Source organism: Macrotis lagotis, chromosome 2 (genome assembly GCF_037893015.1).
Source record: "Macrotis lagotis isolate mMagLag1 chromosome 2, bilby.v1.9.chrom.fasta, whole genome shotgun sequence".
Classification (NCBI taxonomy): domain Eukaryota; kingdom Metazoa; phylum Chordata; class Mammalia; order Peramelemorphia; family Peramelidae; genus Macrotis; species Macrotis lagotis.
The window spans coordinates 334,828,293-334,849,220 of NC_133659.1; the positions used below are offsets into that span (position 1 = coordinate 334,828,293).

General features: G+C 49.0%; 1 protein-coding gene across 7 annotated transcripts in view; it reads left to right on the forward strand.

Moving 5' to 3' along the window:
* The window catches only part of LOC141515490 (uncharacterized), a 48,637-nt gene that overhangs the window by 12,965 nt on the left and 14,744 nt on the right, over positions 1 to 20,928 (forward strand). For all 7 annotated transcript variants that reach the window (XM_074227108.1, XM_074227106.1, XM_074227107.1 and 4 more), the window contains one exon: positions 28 to 72. In XM_074227108.1, coding sequence (XP_074083209.1) covers positions 28 to 72 — 45 coding nt within the window. The remainder of the gene's footprint in view (positions 1 to 27; positions 73 to 20,928) is intronic.

Here is a 20,928-nt window from a genome sequence, read left to right on the forward strand (position 1 = left end):
TTCCTCCCCCTGTTCTCTTCTCCGCAGGGCAGCGGTCGCTTTGCACCCCACTCCAGGCGGAGGCACCGGCAGGTAAGGCAGACGTGATGGGGGGGGCTGATGTTTGGGGGTGTCGGCATCTGGCTGAGGCGGCCGGGGTCTGTCCGAGGAACCCCCACCGGAGGGTTGGAGTTGGGGGGCTTTAAATGGGGAGGGGGGCGCAGGGAGTCTGGATGGCCGCGAGCCACCGCTTTGCTCTATTGCCTCAAGCTCCCCAGCTCCCCCTTCCTCCCGGGTCTCTTCGTTTTCCCCATATCTGTTAAGTCCTCCCCCCGAGTCTGACAGCGCTTTCGGTTGGTGACCCCATCTACCCCTACCCCTCCTCCTCCTGACTCTATCCACCCCAGCGCCCTCCCGCTGTCTCCAATGTTCCAGAGGTCTGATTGCCCTGAGGCTCTCCTAATCTGGTGGCCCCAGCCCAGGCTGGCATGGACCTGGGGGGGGGGGGCCTCTCCCCGGCCTGGAGGGGAGGGATGGAGGGGGCTTTCTCTGGACCCGAGCCGGCAAAGTCAAAGTCACTTTCGCTTCACCGGCCTGGGGAGATTGAGGTTAATCACCCGCCCGGAGACCTGCCCCCAGCCCCTTACTCACTCCCACCTGGAGCCCCCGAGGTGGGCAGTGGGAGGAGGGTCCTGCAGGGATGCTGGGGTGGTTGGGAGTGGAGCTGGTCCAGCCACTGACTCCGATCTGGAATCGTTGCTTCTGAGATCTGTAATGACCCGGTTCTTGTTCTGTTATCCTCCGCCTTCTGGAGCTGCCCTTGAGGGAGAGAGAAAGCATACTAGAACGCAGAAACCCATTCTACAGAAGAGCATAGTGAGGCGCAGGACCTACCCATCACTTAGCTAGCAAGTGAAGGCTCTAGAGTCCAAGGTCTCCCCCAACTTCAGACCTAGCCCTGAGCCTGGGTAAGTCAGCCCATCCAATCACATTCTAGTCTCAGAGAGGTAGAAACTGGTTCCTTTGGCCCGCCCCCCTTGGGGAAGGGGCCCTGCCCGATGGAGAGAGATGAGGAGGGGACTGCAGCTCATCTAGATTGTCCCCTCAATACACTTTCCCTAAGCCCTCCCTGGGAGGAAAGTGAAGTCAGTGGGATTGCCCAAGATGAGGAAACTGAGGCTCTTGAAAGTTTCCTAGAATGCAGCCGAGCTGGCCAGAGGAGGGCTCTCCAGAGACCAGACTGGGGCCTCTTCCTGAACGCTGGGAAGTGGCGGGGGGCTGCCTGGCAGGATCCCATGATTGTAGAGGCCAGAGCCCAGCTGGGCTGGCCCATGAGAGCTTGGGTGGGCAGTTGGTGGAGAGGCTGCAGATGACCTTTCAGGTAGTCCTAGCCAGGCTAGAAGCTCCAGAACACAGACTTCTGCTGCCTTTCTTCCCAGGAAGATGGAGTGTCCGGCTGCAGGGGCTGGGGCAGTGGGCTTTCTCTGGACTCTTAGATAATGTGCCAGGCCAGGCTTCCCCACCAGGGGAAGGACAAGGGCTTGGCAGGCTTGCCACGGAGTGGGGAGCCCATCCATCTGTGGCTGCTCCCAGTTTCCCCTCTACTAAAGATATGGGGAGGGGTTGCGAGGAAGCCAGAGCTGCCCAGCTTTGTTTGGCTCCACAACCAGGAAGCAAAATTGAAAGCCTTAGGACACTGGAGGTGGCCCCTGAAGAGGCCCAGGCCACGTCTGCTTTGTCCACAGACAGCGTTTGTCAGCCTGTGGTCAGCAGAAGAAACTGAGGCCCTCCCTGCTGGGTGATTGGCCAAGGCCAGGGCTGGGAAAGGCAATGGGTTCCTAGGAACCCCCTGGTTCTGCAGTTTGCAGGGGGGCAACACCCACCCCAGCTCAGATGTCACTGATTGAAGGATTGGCACTTTGAGAAGTAGTTAAGGGACTCACCCCCAGGAAAAGGACTAGGAAATGGGGGAGAGGAAAGCTCAGGGCTGAGCTCAGCCTTTGTCAGGGCTGGGAGGCTCTTTAGAACAGGGGATGTCAGGGCTGGGGTGACCTGGATATCAGAGCTGGGAGGGCCCCTAAGTGAGCTCTTGCTCTGATCTGAGGAGGGGGAGGCTTCTGGGAGAAGGAAGACAGAGGGCTGGCTCTCCAAGCCAGGTCTGAGGCTGACAGGGCAGATCCCTGGAGTCAGAGTGACAACCCAAAACAGTGAAGAGGGAGCCAAGACTGAACAAACCTGTTTTTCTGGGATTTGGAGTTGAACGATAAATATTGGTGACTGGCTTCTGATGAAAAGTGCTTTGAGAAGGGCACGAGAGCCACGTGCTTGTCCGTGCAGTGGCTCAGCTATGGTTCATGGCTGGCCACTCCTTGGATTCCCCCTCTCACTCATGAGTTAAGGTGTCAGGACTCCGGTTTACAGAGATGCTTGGGGTTCACAAGGTGATGTGACCAGTCCAGGGTCACACAGCCAGAACATATCAATGGCAGGGGTCCAACAGCCTCCAGATGGCATCCTTTCCCCTACCCTGGATATAATGGCACAGATGCTGGCAGATGAAGACCTGGATTCAACTCCTGACTGCCACTGAGTCATCTCTTCTCCTCTCCTGCCCTCCCTTGTAGGAGTTCCATGGCTTTTGAACAATAGGGATGATTTTCAGAAGAGTAAACCATATTATTCACTTTGTGCTGGGCTTTGCCATGAGCATCTTTGTTTAGAAATGACTCTTCTTTGCAGAAAAATAAAAATAAATGGTTCCCATGGCTTTCTAAGTCCAGTGCCCAGGGAATGGGATGCACCCTTTATGGCCTGGGCATCAGCTGGGCCTGGTGCTTCCCTGGGGGTTCTGTGCATTCTTTTTTAAACCCCAGGTGAATAAGTCCCTTGTTTTGGTCTGTGTGTGGCCAGACTCAGAGGTGGGACTATCCTTAGTGATTCTCAGTCAAAGCTCTCAGTTGATTGATAAACCCATTGCCATCTTATCAGCATTAAAGGCTCATTGAAGCCTCCTGTTTTTATACCACAATGGGGGTGAGCAGCTGATTTCAATCATGTCTGACACTTCCTGACCCCAGAGGTACTGGAATGTTGGCCCCTGCCTCCTCCAGCTCATTTGATAGATGAGGAAACTGAGGCACACAGGGAGTGACTTGTCCAAGGTCACACAGCTGGGAAGTGGCTGAGGTTGAATTTGAACTTGAATCTTCCTGACTGCAGGCCTGGGGCTCTGGCACCTTTAGCAGTCTTCAGATCGAAGGGATTACCTGATAAATCCCCTCTCCTCTAATGCTCTTAGAACAAAGAAAGCAGGAAAGTCAAACTGATGGATCAGACTGTGTCCACTAGTGACCCCAAGATGAAGGACATGTGTTTCATCCTCTGTCCAAACCCCATCCCCCATTTTCTAGATGAAGAAACAGGGACCCAGAGGGGTTGGCTAAAAAAAAGATGAGGAAGGGGACTGATCCTACCTGGATTTGTCATTTCCATCTGCAGTAATTTAGCCTATTCACAAAGGTTAATGGTGAGACCTTGTGAGACTGAGGTTGACCTTTCCTGATGCTCTCCAGTAAAGGTGACCAAGGAGAGAATTGAACCCAGCACCTCATATGGAACCTCTCATGGAAGACAGTTGGAAGAGATCTTAGAACCAAAAATGTCAGAGAGGTGAGGACCTCTTAGAACCGGGAATGTCAAAGCTGGGAAGGGCCTTAGAACAAGGAATGTCAGAGCTGGGAGAAACCTTAGAACAGGGAATAGCAGAGGGGTCTTAGAATAGAGAAGGTCAAAGCTGGGAGGGGTCTTAGAACAGGGGATGGCAGAGCTGGGAGGGACCTTAAAGTTCACCTCACCCAACCCTTTTTGGAGAGAATCAGAAAACAGAAGAGAAAGGGGAAGGGATTTGCTCCAGTCATATAAAGACCCTAATGAGTGGAAGTCAGGACCAGATTCCAGGTTTCCTTCCTTGCTTCTTTTGGCCTAACTCTGGCTGAGTCTTCACCCTCAGAACAATTGGGCCTGGGTGTGACTCAACTTGATTGGTTGGAAGGGATGGACCACTGTGAAAGTGGGAAGATTCTTCACCATGATTTCTTTTTTCTCAATTGAAGTGTGAACTGTTTTGGTTTCCTTTCTCATGAACTTCCTTTTTCCTCTGGAAATTAATTAATTCATAGATATGCCTGCCCCAGCAGATAAGACCAAAGGAAGTCACATGTTTTGACCATCAATTTGCTTTCCAGAGTCTGGCCAAAGGTCAAGGGGATAACCCTTGACATCAGCTGCCAGGATTTAGAAGACCTGAGTCCTTGTCCTTCTGTTGACTTGTTATGTTATTTTAACTTAGATACTCTCTCTCTCTTTCTCTCCCTCTCCCTCTCCCTCTCTCTCTGGTCCAATTTGAACTCAGGTCTTTTTCAGATGAAATCTGGGGTAACAGGATTGACTGAAGGGAAGGACATTGGGGGAAGTGATTCCTTTAATCCTTTTGAAATATTCTTTAGATTAATTTTTTAGAGAAAAATTAGACTTATTTTTCAATTTTGCCCCATTCCTCTGCTTTTCATGAGTCCACTGGTGACTTCTGCTGGAGTATGGTATCAGGGAAAAACTATTTTGCTTCTGGATTATGTTCTTTCTCCTACTATGATCTTGGGCAAGTCCCTTCTCTCTGGGCTTCCATTTTTTTTCCTAATGTAGGATGAAAGGGGGTGGACTTGATGAATCACTAAAGCTCCTGCCAACACTGAATCCTATAAGCTTAAAAGGATGGGGTATTTGGGAACTAGAATATGTCAGATTGATATTCCTGAATTTCTTCAGCCCAATCAGCACCTGGTGTTGGAAGAGGGAGGACCCCTGGGTCTTTTATAAGGAGACTAGGAAAGAAGGCCAGGAATATCTTGAGTGGGGGAAAGAGAGGAGCTCCTGGTGTGGTCACTCAAGTGACTGCCCAGCTCTCTTATTTTATTTTGCTTCTGTCCAATGACATCACTAGCTTGATGTCATGGTCTTCTTCAAGTTGGAAGGACAACTCCCTAACTCCCTACAGTCTAGTCAAGTGCTGTGGTCACTGCCAACATGGCTTTGCTTGTAGGTGTTTTAGAGTTAATCTCTTATGGGTTTGTGTTTTGGGTCTCGTCGTTTCCATAATGGTGAGACCTTTATCATTGGTGTATTTTTTTTTCTTCCTGAATTTGAACTTTATTTTGGGGGGGGGGGGACTGAACATTTCTCTCAGTGATATCAATCAGTAAACATTTATCAAGCATTTACTATGCTCTAATCACTGTTTGGAAGAAATATTAGGGTCTTGTATGGTGCTGATCATCATTATTCAGAGTTTTGTTGCTTCAGTCTCTGGGTATGGAGTCCTGTATTTTTTAAGGCCAAGTCTGTAAACGTTCACCATATAGTCTGGTCTTGGCACAGTCTGATTGCTCCCCTCCTTAGTCTTTGGACCTGTCTGAGTCTAGTTAACACAGATGCAGATCTGTCCTTAGGGGAAGCACCAATAGATAGCTGCTGGCCCCAGACTCTGTCAACTAATGGAAGGCTTTACAGATTCAGATGGATAGAACTCTAGGTCTGCCCCATCTTCTTTTTTTTTTTTTTTTGGCAAGGCAATGGGGTTAAGTGGCTTGCCCAAGGCCACACGGTTAGGTCATTATGAAATGTCTGAGGCAGATTTGAACTCGGGTACTCCTGACTCCAGGGCTGGTGCTCTATCCACTGTGCCACCTAGCTTCCCCCAAGGTCTGCTACATCTTGAGAATCCCTGCCTAGTCATTTTAACCTGGCAGAACTGTGGGTACTTCTGAAACCCTGGAGATTCTGCCTCAGGCTCACTGATGGTTAGTACCCAGAGGGTAGCACCCTGCCCTGCTCCATGGCCAGAGTGACAAAGCCCAAGCAGAACCCTGGAAAGTGGGTTAGCCTGCCTGGGCAAGCTTGGTCCTAAGGAGGGGCAATATTTAAGTTCACCAAGGACCTGGAAAAATATAGGTGCTTAAATGCTTATTGGTTTTGAGGATTTGGAGAGGAGAGGTGGGTATCTCAGAATGACTCACTCCATTCCCAGGCTCTGGGACGATACTCCTTCAGTAATAATGAATTAGGCAGATCTTCAATTTAGAGAGGATGCTATGGAAGGGGAGAAGGGAAACTCCTGCTGAGAGTTGGATTCTTTGACCCTAAAGGCCTTTCCAGCTCTGAGACCCTATAATACCTTAATCTCTGTGCCTGAACAGAATCTCATGTTCTTTTGTGGCTGCTGCCCTATCCTCCGAGAGATGCCATACCAGGACAGTCAGAAGTCTGAATGTGTTGGGTGTTTGTCCTAGAGAAGAAAAGGCTTGGGGGAGCTTGAATGTTACTTCCAAGTAGGAGAAGAGCCATCATGGGAGGGAGGGATTAGTCTTCCTCTGGGGGCCATTGACAGGCAGTTCTAAGTTTGATATCAAGTAAAACCTCATGACCATTAGGTGTGTTTCAAAGTGTCAGGGTCTGCCTTTGGGATGATGTGGACCTGGAGGCAGGGGGGTGCTGGCAAAAGTTTAAAAACTGGTTCTCTAGGTGGGGAAATGTATGCATGACACAGTTTTAGGTTTAATAGGCATAATTAAGATTTTCTTCAGTTTCTTAAATCTAGACCTTCATTAGACCGAACAATCAAGCTTTGATTTATAGAACTGGCCAGTTTTCAGGATGTAGCCGCTCACAATCATTCTGAGGATTGTCATGGACCAGCTGTAGCTAGACAACCACTGGTCAACTGGACTTGTTGCTGAGGTGAACTCAGTGTTCCATGTGGTCCTCAGATGTGAGACCCAGGGTCCTTGCATCAATACACTTGGGCCCAATATCATTGTAAAGGGCTACCTGGGCAGGGAAGGTCCTGGGTACCATGTATCCAACAAAGAAAGACAGATTTTTGCCTAAGAGCATCAGTTCTAAGAATGGGGAATGTCAGAGCTGGGAGCAACCTTATGACAGAGAATGTTAGAACTGAGAGGGGCCTTAGAGCAATGTCCCAGACAGGGAGGACCTTAGGGCTCACCTAAGAGAAAATGGGAAGGGGGCAGTTAGGTGGTTAGGTGGTGCAGTAGATAGGCCACCGACCCTAGAGTCAGGAGGACCTAAATTCAAATCCAGCTTCAGACATTTAATAATTACCTAACTGTGTGGCCTTGGGCAAGTCATTTAACCCTATTACCCTGCAAAAAAACAAAAAAAAAACCCTGAGAAAATGACAAGATAATGGGACTAGAGAGGGTCCTCAAGATCCCCCAGCTGGTTCCTGACTGAGTCAGAGCTAAACCACAGCCCCTCTCTAGATAGACTTCTAAGTTCACAGCGTGGGAGTGCTCCTGGATGATGGATGAGCCAGGAGGCAGAAGCCTGGCCTTTTTTCTAATTCCTGCCTCTTGTGAATAGGTGGGTTGAGGGAGACTTTCTGTTCCTCACCTCAGGAGACTGCCTGGGTTGGGGTGGGGGCTCCCATCAGGCCAGCTGTTCCATTTGCATGGGGCCTTGGGCTGTTACTCCGTGGCTGTGACTGCAATACAGTTGCAGAGGAAAGGTAAAAATAGATCTCCTGGTGGGTCACTTGTTTTTTCCCTTGGGGAAGGGTGTGGGTGGCCAGCGGCTATGGTGGTGGGCATAGAACTAGAGCTTTGGTCCAGATTTGGACATTAGATAGTTTCAGAGAATATCACTCCACAAATAGTTATTAAATTTGTTAAATGTGACTGGCATCATGTGCTAATGGGGAGACACAAAAGCAAGGAGCTCAGGAGCTCATAGTCTAATATGGGAATTAGCATGCTGACAATTTTGTCTATTTAAGATATATATATATATGGAGGAGCATCTCAAAGAGGAGGCATTGAATGGTGGCAAGGACCAGAAAAGGGCCTCCTGCAGAAGTGGGACTTGAGCTACATCTTACAGGAATCCAGGGAAGCAGGAAGAAGAGGTGAGGTAGGAAAGCATTCCAGGCATGGGGCACAGCCAGGGCAAAAGTGAGGAGTCAGGAGATGGAGAATTGTATGAGAGCAACAAGTTTTTCCTAGATCATAAAGTACCTACTGGAGAATAGTCCCAATGGGACCCATGATCTTTTCCCATAACTCTTCCTCCCTTTCCAGCTTCCTATTACTATGGAGGGCTCTGCCATCTTCCCAAATATCGAGGCTCACATGACCGAAGGGTTGATCCTGAAGAAAACCACTGAAGCTTAGTGAATATGGGGATAAGGATATGACACAGCCATTCCTATATTTTAGGGAAATCATTTTGGATTGACTAGAATGGAATGACACATTTGAGTCAGGGAGACCCAGCTGAGGGCTATTCTAACAATCTGGGCACAAGGTGGTAAGGTCCTGCACCAGGGTGGTAGCAGTATGAGAAGAGAAAAAGGGGTATATGCAAGAGACGTTGCCAAGATAGAAATGACAGGCCTTGGAACAGATGGTACGTGGGGGTGGTGGTGAGAGAGTGAGAAGTCAAGGGTGACAACAAGGTTGTGAGCCTCAGTATTTGGGAAGATGGCGGTGCCCTCCACAGTAAAAGGAAGCTGGAAAGAGGGGAGGAGTTATGGGAAAAGATCACGGGTTCTATTAGGACAGGTAGAGACATTTTGGGAACATCCAGTTCAAGATGTCTAAAAGGTAGTTGGTGATAAGAGGCCAAGAGCCCAGGAGAGAGGTTAGGGTTGGGTTTATGGATCTTGGAATCAGTTGCATAAAGACAGATGATAATTAAATCTAGGGATGTCAATGAGATCCCCAAGTAGGAGATGAATAAAAAGAGTCCAAGACAGAGCCTTGATGTATATGGAGATCCTACAAAGGAGTCCAAGGAGAGATCAGACAGGAAGAGAGAGAGCCAGGAGGGAGCAAGGTCATGAAAACCAAGAGAGAAGAGAGGATCCAGAAGAGACTAATTGAAAGTGTTGGAATCTGCAGAAAGGTCCAGATGAGGATGGAGGAAACGGTCCTTTGATCAGGCAGATAAGAGATCACCAGTGACTTTGGAGAGAGCAGTTTCCGAAGATTTGCGAGGTCTGAAGCCAGATTGAAAAGGGTTAAAGATTGAGTGAGAAGAGAGGAAAAGAAGGTACCGAGTTTAGACCACGTTAACATCAAGTGTAGTCAAGAAGGGAAGGAGAGCTATATGATGCTAGCTAGTAGAGATGGGATGACCCAAGTGAGTTTGTAGGCAACAGAGAAGGAACCAGTAAGTAGGAAGCAATTGAAGCCTAGAGAGAGAATAGGGGTGAGAGTGAGTGAAGTTACTGGAAAAGACAGAATGGGATAATATGGGTATGTGCAGACAGGTTGGCCCGAGAGGAAGGGGCCCTCAATGGCTGACTTTCCTTTTTGCTAGATGAAGTCCTCAGCTGAGAGGGTGTGGGGAAAGGGATGTCCAGGCAAGCTAGAAAAGAGAAGGTTTGGAGGAGCTGCCATGGTGAGTGGGATAGTGAGTCCACTAGGAAGGTGTGAAAGTGTCGTCTTGCTCCAGGGAGAGTCCAGTTGAGGTTATGTATCATAAATTTGAGGAGACTAAGCACAGCTCGCAATTTTTTCTAGCTCTGGCAGCTTGTGAACAGAAGGAAAAAACAGTAGATGATGGGAATGATTCAGGCCTGGGATTGGCAAGTGACATTCCTCTATAGAACAAGGGGATATTGAGAACACAGTATGGTGAACTAGAAGACAGAGATGCTCAAGGGAAGAATTAAAGGTCACAAGAGGATTGTGGCCTAAGAGAGCAGAGGAGAGAGTGGAGGGGCTAGGGGTTTCAGAAAAATCGACTTTGAGAAAATGGAGGCACAGGGCAACCTGGAAAGGTAGAGGTTTTGATCAGACACAAGGGTGTCAGCGTCCTGGATTGGGGAGGGAGAATGCTTATGAGTAATGACAGTGATTCCCTGGATTCTGAAACATTTTTCACAATTTTTAGTGAAAATTCTGAGGAATGAAAGCTCTAAAGCTCCCCTCTGGATCTCTCCTAATGATTGTCCTTTTGAGAGATTCCCTGGCTGGAAGTGGGCTAGGGTGGGGAGTGGTGGCTTCAGGCAACATCATCACCCCCTTCCCACCCCAAACAAGAGTCCTATTGATTTGAAAGGGCAAGGAACCAGCACCTGTCTTCCTGGAAACTGAAAACTGTATCTGGGTGTGGCTCCTTCCCCACTCTCCCTTTGGAAGTGATTATCCATACAGTTGATTCCAGAGAGAGGTTTCAGTTGAGGAGAGAGAGCCTAACGTGGTGCAGAGAGCACTGGATTTTTGACCAGATTTTGGTTTGAATCCCGACTCTGCCATCATCTAACTCTCTGACTGGCCAAGTTGGTGAGTCTTAGTTTCCTCATTTGTAAAGGAGATGATGCTTCTACAAGCTACCTGCCTCCCGTGGTTGTTAGGAGGAAAGAATGGTTGTTATTGCTGACCCCCTGCCACCCACTTGCTGGGTGACTTTGGTCAAGTCCTTTTTCTTCTCAAGAGTCTCCTCCTCCGCCCCAGGAGCCTAGATCACATCAAAGGTCTTCTTGTCCTTCTGCAGTCTACAGCCTCGAACTTACTTTAAAAAAAGAATAATTTGTTATGAACTTAACTTTGAGCAAGAACAAAACCTTTGAAGCTCAAACGTCTTAAAATTTGCACATGAAAATGGCTTCTTAGGGGCGGCTAGGTGGCGCAGTGAATAGAGCACTGGCCTTGGAGTCAGGAGTACCTGGGTTCAAATCCAACCTCAGACACTTAATAATTACCTAGCCATGTGGCTTGGGTAAGCCACTTAACCCCATTCATTGCCTTGAAAAAAATCTTTAAAAAAATGGCTTCTTTTCCTTTTTTATTATGGGGTACCAAAAGGCAAACATTACAAGGAAAAAGGAGTAAGGATCTATTTAGAAGGGAGAGGCTCCTAAAAACCAAAGCTATCAAGAAAATGGTTTAAAAGTCAGATTTGAAGACCTGGGTATGTATGTTTGGCAATGGCCATCTGTATGCATGCGTGTATCTGGTGTGTGGGTGTGTGTATGTGGTGGATGGGTGTGTGCACATACATTAGAGAGTCTGTCAGATAGATCTTTGCACTTTTTCAGCCTCTGGATTCTCATTAACCCTGTGAGCCAAGATAGTGGAAACTGAGTCTCCTTGAGATAAAGTGCTTTGAGCAGGGTCCCAGATTGGATTCAGACCCTGAACACATTGAGTCTCCTGAGTAGCATAGAAGCTTCATGACCCGGGGCTGGTTTCCTATGGTTTCCAGCAAGTAACATCTCATCTTTAAGTCTTGGTTTTCTCATCTTTAAAACTGATATTTACTGACACTGTCTTCCTCCAAGGCTAGAATCAATTAATCCACAGGCATTTATGAAGGACCTACTGTGTGCCAGATGCAATGGGATGCAGACTATAGCGCTACCAAGTCTTGAGAAGGTTGACTCTTACAGGCTCACAGGCCCATGAAACTCTGGCTGTGGGAGGGGAGATGGTGAGCCTGGGGTCATCTCTGACCCAACTGAACTGGACCCAGCTGTCAGGTGGTTGTCTTCCTTCATGCAACAAATGGTGCTTAGGAAGCCCCATATCTGGGTGAGAATTCTTCCTCCACCCTCTGACTGGTTTCCACCCCAAGGAAGACAGTGGCCATAAGTTCAATCAACAACCCAGGAGGAGGGGACGGCTAGGTGGCCCAGTGGATGGAGCACAGGCTCTGGAGTCAGGAGTACCTGAGTTCAAATCTGGCCTCAGACACTTAATAATGACCTAGCTGTGTGGCCTTGGGCAAGCCACTTAACCGCGTTTGCCTTGCAAAAACCTAAAAAAAAAAACCCCAACCCCGGAGGACAGCCCTGCCAACAGCACTCACCTTTGAGGGTCCCTTAGTCCAGCAAGTACTCCCTTTGACCCTTGGGAGACTGGAGGTTAAACCCCGGGCAGCAACTCTGGATCTTTTCAGAGCTTGGCTTGTCTGGCATCTATGCAGTCATGCACCTAAAATGTGTGTGAAAGGGACTGTGGCCATGACAGGTTCATAAGGTCAGTGATAGAATAATAATTAGCATTGCTGTGGCCCTTGAAGGTTTGTGAAGAAGCCCTTTGCTATAACCTGTGAAGTGTGTGCTTTTGTGCTTCCCATTATTCAGAGGAGCAAACTGAGGCTGTGTGGCTTGTACAAGTTCACACAGCTACTATGGGGATTTGAACTCAGGACTCCTGCTCTCTGTGGACAGTGCTCTCCCAGCTGTGCCACCTGGCAACCCCTAAAAGGGACTCTAAAAGCCATTTTAGTCCAAAGTCCTTATTTTACAAAAGAAGAAATGAGGTCCAGAGAAGTGATTGGGCATATGGGAGGATTTGAGGGGATCCGAGTGAGAATTCTGGAGAAACAATTACTGGCTGCCCGGTCCTTCTTCCTCAGCTAGGTCCAGGTGGCTCCTGGTTGGCTGCCAGAAAACAGACTCCACCTGACCAGTGAAGGTACTGGCCCCCCTGGGTGGTGGAAGATGCAAATTCTCCTGGTTCAGCCCCCTGTTTTCCCTTGTAAATTTGTATTTGCTTCGCTGGGCAGATGGCAGACTTCCAGGCCTCTGGGTGGGCTGCAGGTTTCTGAGGATGAGTCTGGGATGGGGCTACCCACCCTTGCAGGTCAATCCAATTATTCATAGACCAGCCACACCCGGATGAGAGCTTCCCTATGGAGCCAAAGGACCCTGGGACTTCTGGGTGGGGGATCAGATCCTTTGAATCTGATGGATTTGAATTCAGTACCTGATACAAGTGTGGACACTGGTGCTTCCTCTCTTCACCTTCAATATAGCACATCCTCTCAGTGCCTCAGTTTCCTCATCTGTCAAGGGAAGGAGTTGGATGAGAAGGCTTTTGGTGTCCTTTTTGACTCCAGGATCCTCTGATGCCTTTTGTTTCTACATTATAATTATGTTTAGATCTACTCCCCACACCCTCTCTTCTAACTCAGTGTCCATCTCTGACAAGGCCACCCTCCTGCTACCTTTCTCTATTTTCATCCTCAATTTTCTGGGCAATTGTTGGTTTTTCAGTTTCTTGACATCCCATTGCCAACAAGTGATCTCCTCACCCACACTGCTGGACACTGTCCAGGGTCTATCTTTAGTTCTGTTGAGGTAGTTTCGTTGGAGTGGAAGCCTCTTGAGGGCAGGGCTCCTCTTCTGGAGCTGGGTCATCTGGATGGTCCAGCAGTGATCAACTCAGTCTTCCTCCTCTTCCTCTCACTTTTTTAGGAATGGGGAAGTCTCACTAGTTGCTTCTCCAACTGGGCCATCCGGGCCTGAGAGAGACAAATTGATTTTAGGAATAACAATGCCCCTTAGATTATCAGGGTTTTGCTTTTCCATTGCCATGTCAGTTCTGTTAGTTTTTGAACTAAGAATTTCCCTGCTAGCCTATCTCTATAGCCAAGCTGTGTCTATTTTGTGGAGTTCAAGTCAGCTTGCATGCTATATGTCCCCAAAATAGTCAACATATTTAGGGTATAAGCAGTATTGAGTGTAGGGAGAGTCTTCTCCAAAATAATAATAATAATAATAATAAATAAAATGAATTTTAGTAATATAATATAGATGATGGTTCCAAATTCTAGGGGGCCTTAAGGTTAACAAAGCACACTCTTCCTTTCATTGGTGGGAAGATTAGTAAAGTTCATCCTCATTTGACAGGTTAAGAAACTGAGGCTCAGAGAGAGTGAGCCACTTCCCCATGGTTGCACAGCATGCTCACGACACAACCAGGGTTTGGGTTCATCACCAGAAAGGCCCTCAGAAGCTGTCTAGTCCAACACTTCATTTTACGATGGAAAACCAAGGCCCTGGAATAAAATGATTTGTCCAAGCTTTCACATGGAGGTTCACCTGTGGCTCCAAGAAGCTGAAGCCTGCACAGTGACCCCACCTGATAGAACCTCTTGGCAGATTAGGCTACGCCAGATGGAGGGTGACCGACAGGTGTCCGTCCCGCAGTGGCCTGAGCCAAGGAGAACAATTTGTTCCAACAGCCATGAAAGCCGCTGAAGCAGGGGCCCGGCCCAAGTCTAATCCTTAGCCAATCCCCTGCATCCAAGGCCATTGCCAGTCATCCTGACTTTCGTTCTGCCCTGGACTTGGATGACTCTGAAGGAGGGAGTGAGGCTCATGACTTTGGGTCTCACTTTAATCCAGTTCACACATGAGACAAAAAAGTTTCTCCCTCTTCTTTCAGGTGCATTGGCATCTGAGCAGTAAAGACCAGCTAAGTGGGGAAAAGAGAGAAATAGGGAAGGTGGGGGTGGCGGCTGAGCTGAGGCAGCTGGGAGATGGAATGGTAGGGGACATTCTGGGGATGTCCTGGGGGTGAGGGGAATGCTAAGAAGTAATCATGGAAAGAGAGGGGCACCAGTTTGTGAAATGTGGGGAAATGCCAGAAGCACCTTGGCCAAGTGGCTTGTGCTTCTCAGTTTTTTCATCTGTAAGGGGGAGGGCCTGGACTAGAGAGTTGGCCTCTAAGACCACTTGCAGATAGAGCCACATCTGTAGTTCTGGGGTCTAATATGATGGTGAGGCCCTCGGGGGATATGGGGAGGCAGGCTCTGTGCTCCTGTTTTCACCCCCCTCCCCCACTCTTGCTCCTACCCCCAGCTGTATTGTTGAGGTTTGGAGTTGGGTTTCTCATTGTTCTTAGGTCTCCTCCCACCCCATCCTGGGCTGTCAGCTGTCACTGCTGCTGCCCTGGGCTACCTGGGTCTCTAGCATCCCCCACCTCTACCTGAGAGCCATTTTTTTTTCTAATCATTAGGGGACTTGGTAAGAGGCTAGAGTAGAAAGACCTAGCTTAATGATTTGCTGTGTGGTCTTGGGCAAGTCAAGGCCTCAGCTATGTCATCTGTGCAATGGGGCTCATTGGGAAGATAAAATAAGGTGATCGAAAGAAAGGGACTAGAACCCTGTGCTGACCAGGCAGCTGTCAGTCAATCTTCTCATATTGAAGGCTTGAGATGCCCGTGCTGGGCTCATTACTGTGGCTCTGGTGTTCCTAACCCCCAAGAAGCTTGTTCTTGAAGTAGTACAGTCTGTAGGAGAGTAGTGCTGCAGAGACTTGAGTGATGAGAGGAGACCCCTGAGGTGACCAGAGGGTTAGAGCAGAGCTAAGAGGGAAGAGTGAGGGATGATGGGCTTGAGAAAAGGGGACCCCCAAGGTGACGAGGGGTCAGAACACCGGCTGAAAGGATCCAGTCCCTGGTCCTGGAGCCTCCTGTGTCCTTCCTAGTCCTAGAGAATCCCTGAGCAGGAAGTGATATCCCATAGGACTCTGGACTTGGCCCCCTCAGTGTCCTCTGGTGTAAAATGGGGGGAGGTGGCCTTGCTGATCTTATCATAGTTCATCAAATTCCATTCATTGTCCATCAAGTCCATAAGAAGTAGGGTGCCAGCTGTGGGGGGTGGGGGGACTCGTCCAGCCTCCCTCCAGGGTAGGTCTGTGCCACTCTGCTTCAGGAGCGCCCGGCAGGCAGGAGGACACCTGAGATTGTTGGAGGCCTGACCTCTGGACAGGCCCATTCTCTCCTAACAAACAAGCAGATTAAGTCAGCTTCCGATCCTCTCCTGAGGGCCGTGGGGCATAGTGGAGAGAGCTCAGGGGTTGTGGCCAGGATTCCTGAGTCCGAGCCCCAGCTCTGGGTCTCGCCAACTGGGTGGTCCTGGACCAGCCGCGCTTTAAGGGCTTTAAGGGGGTCTCAGTTCCCTCATCTTCCTCATGGGTCGATTTCCTTTGAAAACTGCCAAGTGAAAGAGAAACGTGACACATACATATTCACGTGTCTACGAATTTTTATGTTTATCTAGTTATTCATTTTATTAAAAGTAGCAGAGGGTAGTGGAAGGGGCCTTAGGTTGGAATCTTGTTTCCAGTGGCCTCCAGAGACCCTCCAAAGTTCTAAGGCCATGACCCTGTGAACACGGTGGACATCAGGGACCTTTCTGTCTCGGTAGTTTTTGACTTCCACGGGGCAATCCCTGGGTCGGTGGAGGAACACTTGGTAACTTTTCTCACTTAGTTTCTAATTGTTTTCCAGTATGGCTGGACAAATCTGTAGTCCTAACAAGGATGAGTTCTGTCTGACTAGGCACCAGCCTCTTTCCTTCTCTGAGCCTCAGCAAACTTCGAGGCCTAGAGAGAGGGGTTTCTGGCTATTTGCACTGACATGGGGAGGCTGTCCGGATGGCTCACTCTGAGCCCAGCATTGCAGACCCTGTCGATCTGGCCTTCCAGAAGCAGGTCACAAGAAGGGTGGTGAGCCCTTGTTGGCAAACATGGGTGCTCTCGGGGCCCAGATGGACTGGAACAGGTGCAGAGGGTTGGTGGAGGGGGCCTTCTTAAGTTTCCCCCAGTCGGACTCCAAATCCGTCTACACTGTAGGGAGGGGCCCCATCCCTGGGCCACCGCTGCAGCCACTAAGTCCCTGTGTCTAGGCCTTCAAGAGCCTGCCTCTCCAAGTGTGGTTGTCAATGTCCCTTTTGTTCCTGCTCCGCTGGTCCTGCCTTTCAGACAGGCTGGGTTGGGCCAGAAGAGACCGGGACTGGGCAGGGGGGCTGAGGTGGGGGTGGGGCAGGGAGCGCGGGGCTGGAGGCTCAGAGGCTCGTGAGCTCATGTGTGACAGTTTCTTTTTTAGCCTGTGGGAGGAAGGTATTATCCCAACAGGTGTGAGGTAGCATCTGTCAGCCTCCAGGCCTTTGTCCTGGCAGCGGGCGGGCGGGCGCCAAGGGGAGTTTGTTGACACGTCTGGTTCAGCCAGCCCAGGGTCTTGTGTTCATTGCCCTTTCAGTACTCAACAATCCTGGGGAGAAGACACAGGTCTGACTCCTGGTACCTCCTGGGGACCTGCCAGGGCCCCTCCTGTTTTTAAGAGATGGAAAACTCCCTCCCCTGAGAAGAGGCTCCACATGGGCTTGCTCCCCATGTCCAGACCTGCAGGTTTCTGAAGCCAGCCACCCTGAGGACCCCCGCATTCTTGTGGCCCTAGTAATTCAGAGCTCTGAGCTGATGATGTTTTGTTAAAGTGAGGGGATGGGGACCTGGGGCGGGGTGGACCTGTCCTAGGTCTGGGCAACTCCCAGAAGAGAAACTCCCTTCACCAATACAGATCAGCACCTCATCTGCCACTTCCAGTTTGAGAGAGTTGCCCTGGGACACTGAGACTTAGCCCAGGGCACACACCAAGAGGCGCAGGACTTGTGGGATTCTTCACCTGCTCTCAAGCCCCTAGGCCAACGCAAAAGCAGGCCATAGGATCAAAATGCTGGAGAGACCCTAAGAGACCTTCTGGTCTGGGGAGGGAATTGAGGTCCCAGTGGTCAGCCAGAGAGTCATACAGCTTGTGGGGCAGGAGAACTGAGCTTCCATCCCTGAAGGGGTGACTTGGAAAATGGGTCTTAGTGTCCTCATCTCTAAAGTAGTGACTCTATTCTTGGACTCCCTCACTCCCTCACTGGAGGATTGCTAATTAGGAGAACTCTGGGGCAGCCCAGGCCCCTTGGCTTGGGAAGCCTTTCCTGATATCTCCTAATTCCTATCACTGTAATAAACATAATGATGAAGTCATGCTGTCTTATATAGGACTGGATGGTACCATTACAAAGGGATACTACTGCCACCTTCCTATATTAGTGGTCCTCCCAGTGTGTCCAGAACTGAGAATTTGGCCGCAGGAATGGTCTGACCAGGCAGAGGGCATCAGCTTCTTCCTGGTTGCTCTGTCTGCCTCAATACAACTCAAGATTGTATGAACTTTCCTGGATACTACATGCCATTGCTGACTAATAGTGTTTGCTTGTAGTCCATTCAGACCCCCAGATCTTTTTCTAAAAAGCTGCTATTTAACCAAGCCTCCCTATCTTGTATTTGGGAAGTTGATTTTTTTTTAATTCAAAGAGTAAGATTTTATAACAATCTCTAATTAAATTGAATCTTGTTAGATTCAACCCAATGTTCTTACCTATCTAGGTCACTATGGATTCTGACTCTCTCACCCAGTGTCATTCTTTAGAAGAGGATGGCAAAGATGGGCAAAGTTGAGGTTGGGGCTGTGGGAAGTTGGGCAGTGGCTCTTAGAACGATGAATTTATTTGATTATTCTGGAAAACATTTTGGAACTATGTAAGAAAAATTACCCAGAGATCCTTTTACTAGCTTTATGTCTTAAGGGGAGGTCAAAGTCAGAAAGAAAGAGCCCATAACATGTCAAGGTGGATATGATCATAGACATGAATCACATCACAGGAATCTGTGAAAGTCATATCACAGAGTTGGTATGACTAAAGCCCCTTTAGAGGTAATTAGGTTCAACATTTTACAAATGAGGAAACAAAGACACAGGGTGATGTGACTTGCCCAGGATCATCTACAAGGTCAGTGATCTGGAGCTGGAAGGTCTTTAGAGATCATTGAGTACAACCCTCTCATTTCACAATTGGAGGAACTGAGGCACAGGGTGGTTAAGTGACCTGTCCAGGGTCACCCAAATAATGTTTGAGGCAAGATAAGAACTTAATTGTCCAGGGTCTGTCCATTAATAACAAAAAGCAGGAAAGAAGATCTGTACCTGATGATTGGGGAATGGTGGGACAAAATCAAAATAACCCAAAGCCGTGGGCTGTCCCTAAGCCATAAGAAATGAGGAATATGGAGAGATGTGAGATGACTTGTATGAAGTGATCAATGCAAAACAGGAAGAACTGAGAGGATAACGTCCCCATGGATCTGAGGCTTGTAAAGGAAGATGACACCAAAATCAACAAAGTGTTGTATGAGGCAGGCAGAGCATCCAGAAAGGAGGAGGTGCCCTCTGCCCTGGTCAGACCATTCCTCCGGCCAGGTTCTCAGTTCTGGACACATTGGGAGGACCACTAATATAGGAAGGTGACAGTAGCTTCCCTTTGTCATGGTACCATGCAAAACAGGAAGAGTTGAGAGGATAATGTCCCCATGGATCTGGGGCTTGTAAAGGAAGATGGCACCAAAGTCAACAAGACTCAGTCCAATACAATGGGCTGGGCAGGGGCCAAATGGCTGACTGAGGTTGGATCACATTTCCTTCCTTTCTGTTGGCAAACAGTAAACCACTTTAAAAAAAAAAGAAAAAATTTATCTCCATGGTCAGATACCATCATGAGATAAGACATATGTCATTGGCAAGTGTCTCCTGGGCCATGCTGTGTCATCCTGTCTCACACACAGTGTCTGCTGTCTCAGCTCACATACATTGCCTGGGGAGGAGTCGGGGCCAAAGGGCCTTTCTATAAGAGAGCAGACATGAGCCTACCTGTGTCTGGCCAGGCTGGCCCAGGATTAACAGACTCATTCTGGTGCTAGAATTGTAGGAGAGTCTTTCCGAGCTCAGTGGGACCTGCCAGACCTTGAACTTTGCTAGAATGTCCTCTGGGAGTCCAAGGACCCCTCCTCATTCTGAGGAGGATTTTGCAACAGGCTAGACAGAAGCTACAAGGAGAGAGCACTATCCGTTCTGTGGTTCTGAAAAGTTTACTGCTTGCTTTGGTAGCGATCTGAGAGAGGCCTAGACAGGCAGGCACTTGGTAAATGTTTGTTGACTAACCAACTTTTCTTTCAACAATATAGGGAAGTCAGTAGTGCAAACATGCTAATATACCCATTTTATAGATGAAGAGAGTGAGGTTCAAAGTGGAATGACCTGTCTGTGGCCACACTCTTTCTCTTTGTGTGTATGTGTGTGTGTGTGTCTGTGTGTGTGAGAGAGAGAGAGAGAGACAGACAGACAGACAGATACATTGGCAGATGCCAAGTTCAGTCTTTGGTCCACTATTCCATGCTTTCTCTCAAGTGGAATCCCCTACCCTGAAGAAATGAATAATCTGGGAAGGAAGATGAGACATGGAAACAGATTCCAGATTCCATGGTATCTACTTCATTTCAGAGTATGGCAAGGGGACGGACAGGTGCTGGGTTAGTGTGCAGGAGGGCCAGAGAGAATACTTTCCTGCTGGTGGTATCTGGGGAGGACTGGGGAGAGGATGGGGCAGGATGTCAGCAGGTCCAAATGGGACAGGCAGCAGGAACTTCAATATTGTAAGAAGAGGCAAGAGACCTGGAAAACTAGAATGAAATGAATGGATGAGGGAGCAGGCTCTCAAGGCTTGCTCTGGGCCAGGAGCTCAGCGAAGCAAGGACTGGCATGTTGATCACACTGTTTGCATTAGAAAGGTAGGCCGTGGACAGATGATGGAGGCCTTGAATGCAACTGCCTTCCGTTATTTGAAGGCCTGTCATGTGCTTGGCCTGTTCTGCTTGGCTGCAGAGGGAAGACCCAGCAGCACAAGCTGGCAGCTACAGAGAGCTCTAAGGCAGGACAGCGACAGCCATCCCAGCACGGAAGGGTCTGTTTTGAGAGAGAGGTTGCTCTATGGAGGCCTTCAAGTGGAGGCCGGCTGAGCATTGAGAGGGACGTCCTTGGGGAGGAGGGATTCCTATCCAGACGTGGGACAAGGTTTGGTTCTGGGATGCCATGGTCTCTGGGCTCCCCCAGAGCCCCACACATATCAGAGTCAGCCTGGACAGATACTTGTTGAGTTGGATTGACACGTCAACAGATGGGGTAGTGACTGTTGTGAAGGAAATAGAGGAGTCATTGACCTCAGTCTTTCCCACAGAAAACCACTGCCCTGGTCCACACTGTCATCCCCTCTCACCTGGACCCTGGAGGGTGTGTCCTAGCTGACCTCTCTGCTTCCAGATGTTCCCATCCCTGATCCATCTCAGTTACCCCAATGGTGCCCCTAAGACACAGGTCAGATCAGGCCCCTTATGCCTTGGGGACAAACTCCAGCCTCCTAGCTTGACCCTAAAGACACCCCACAATCTGACTCTTGCTGACCTTTGTTATCCTTCC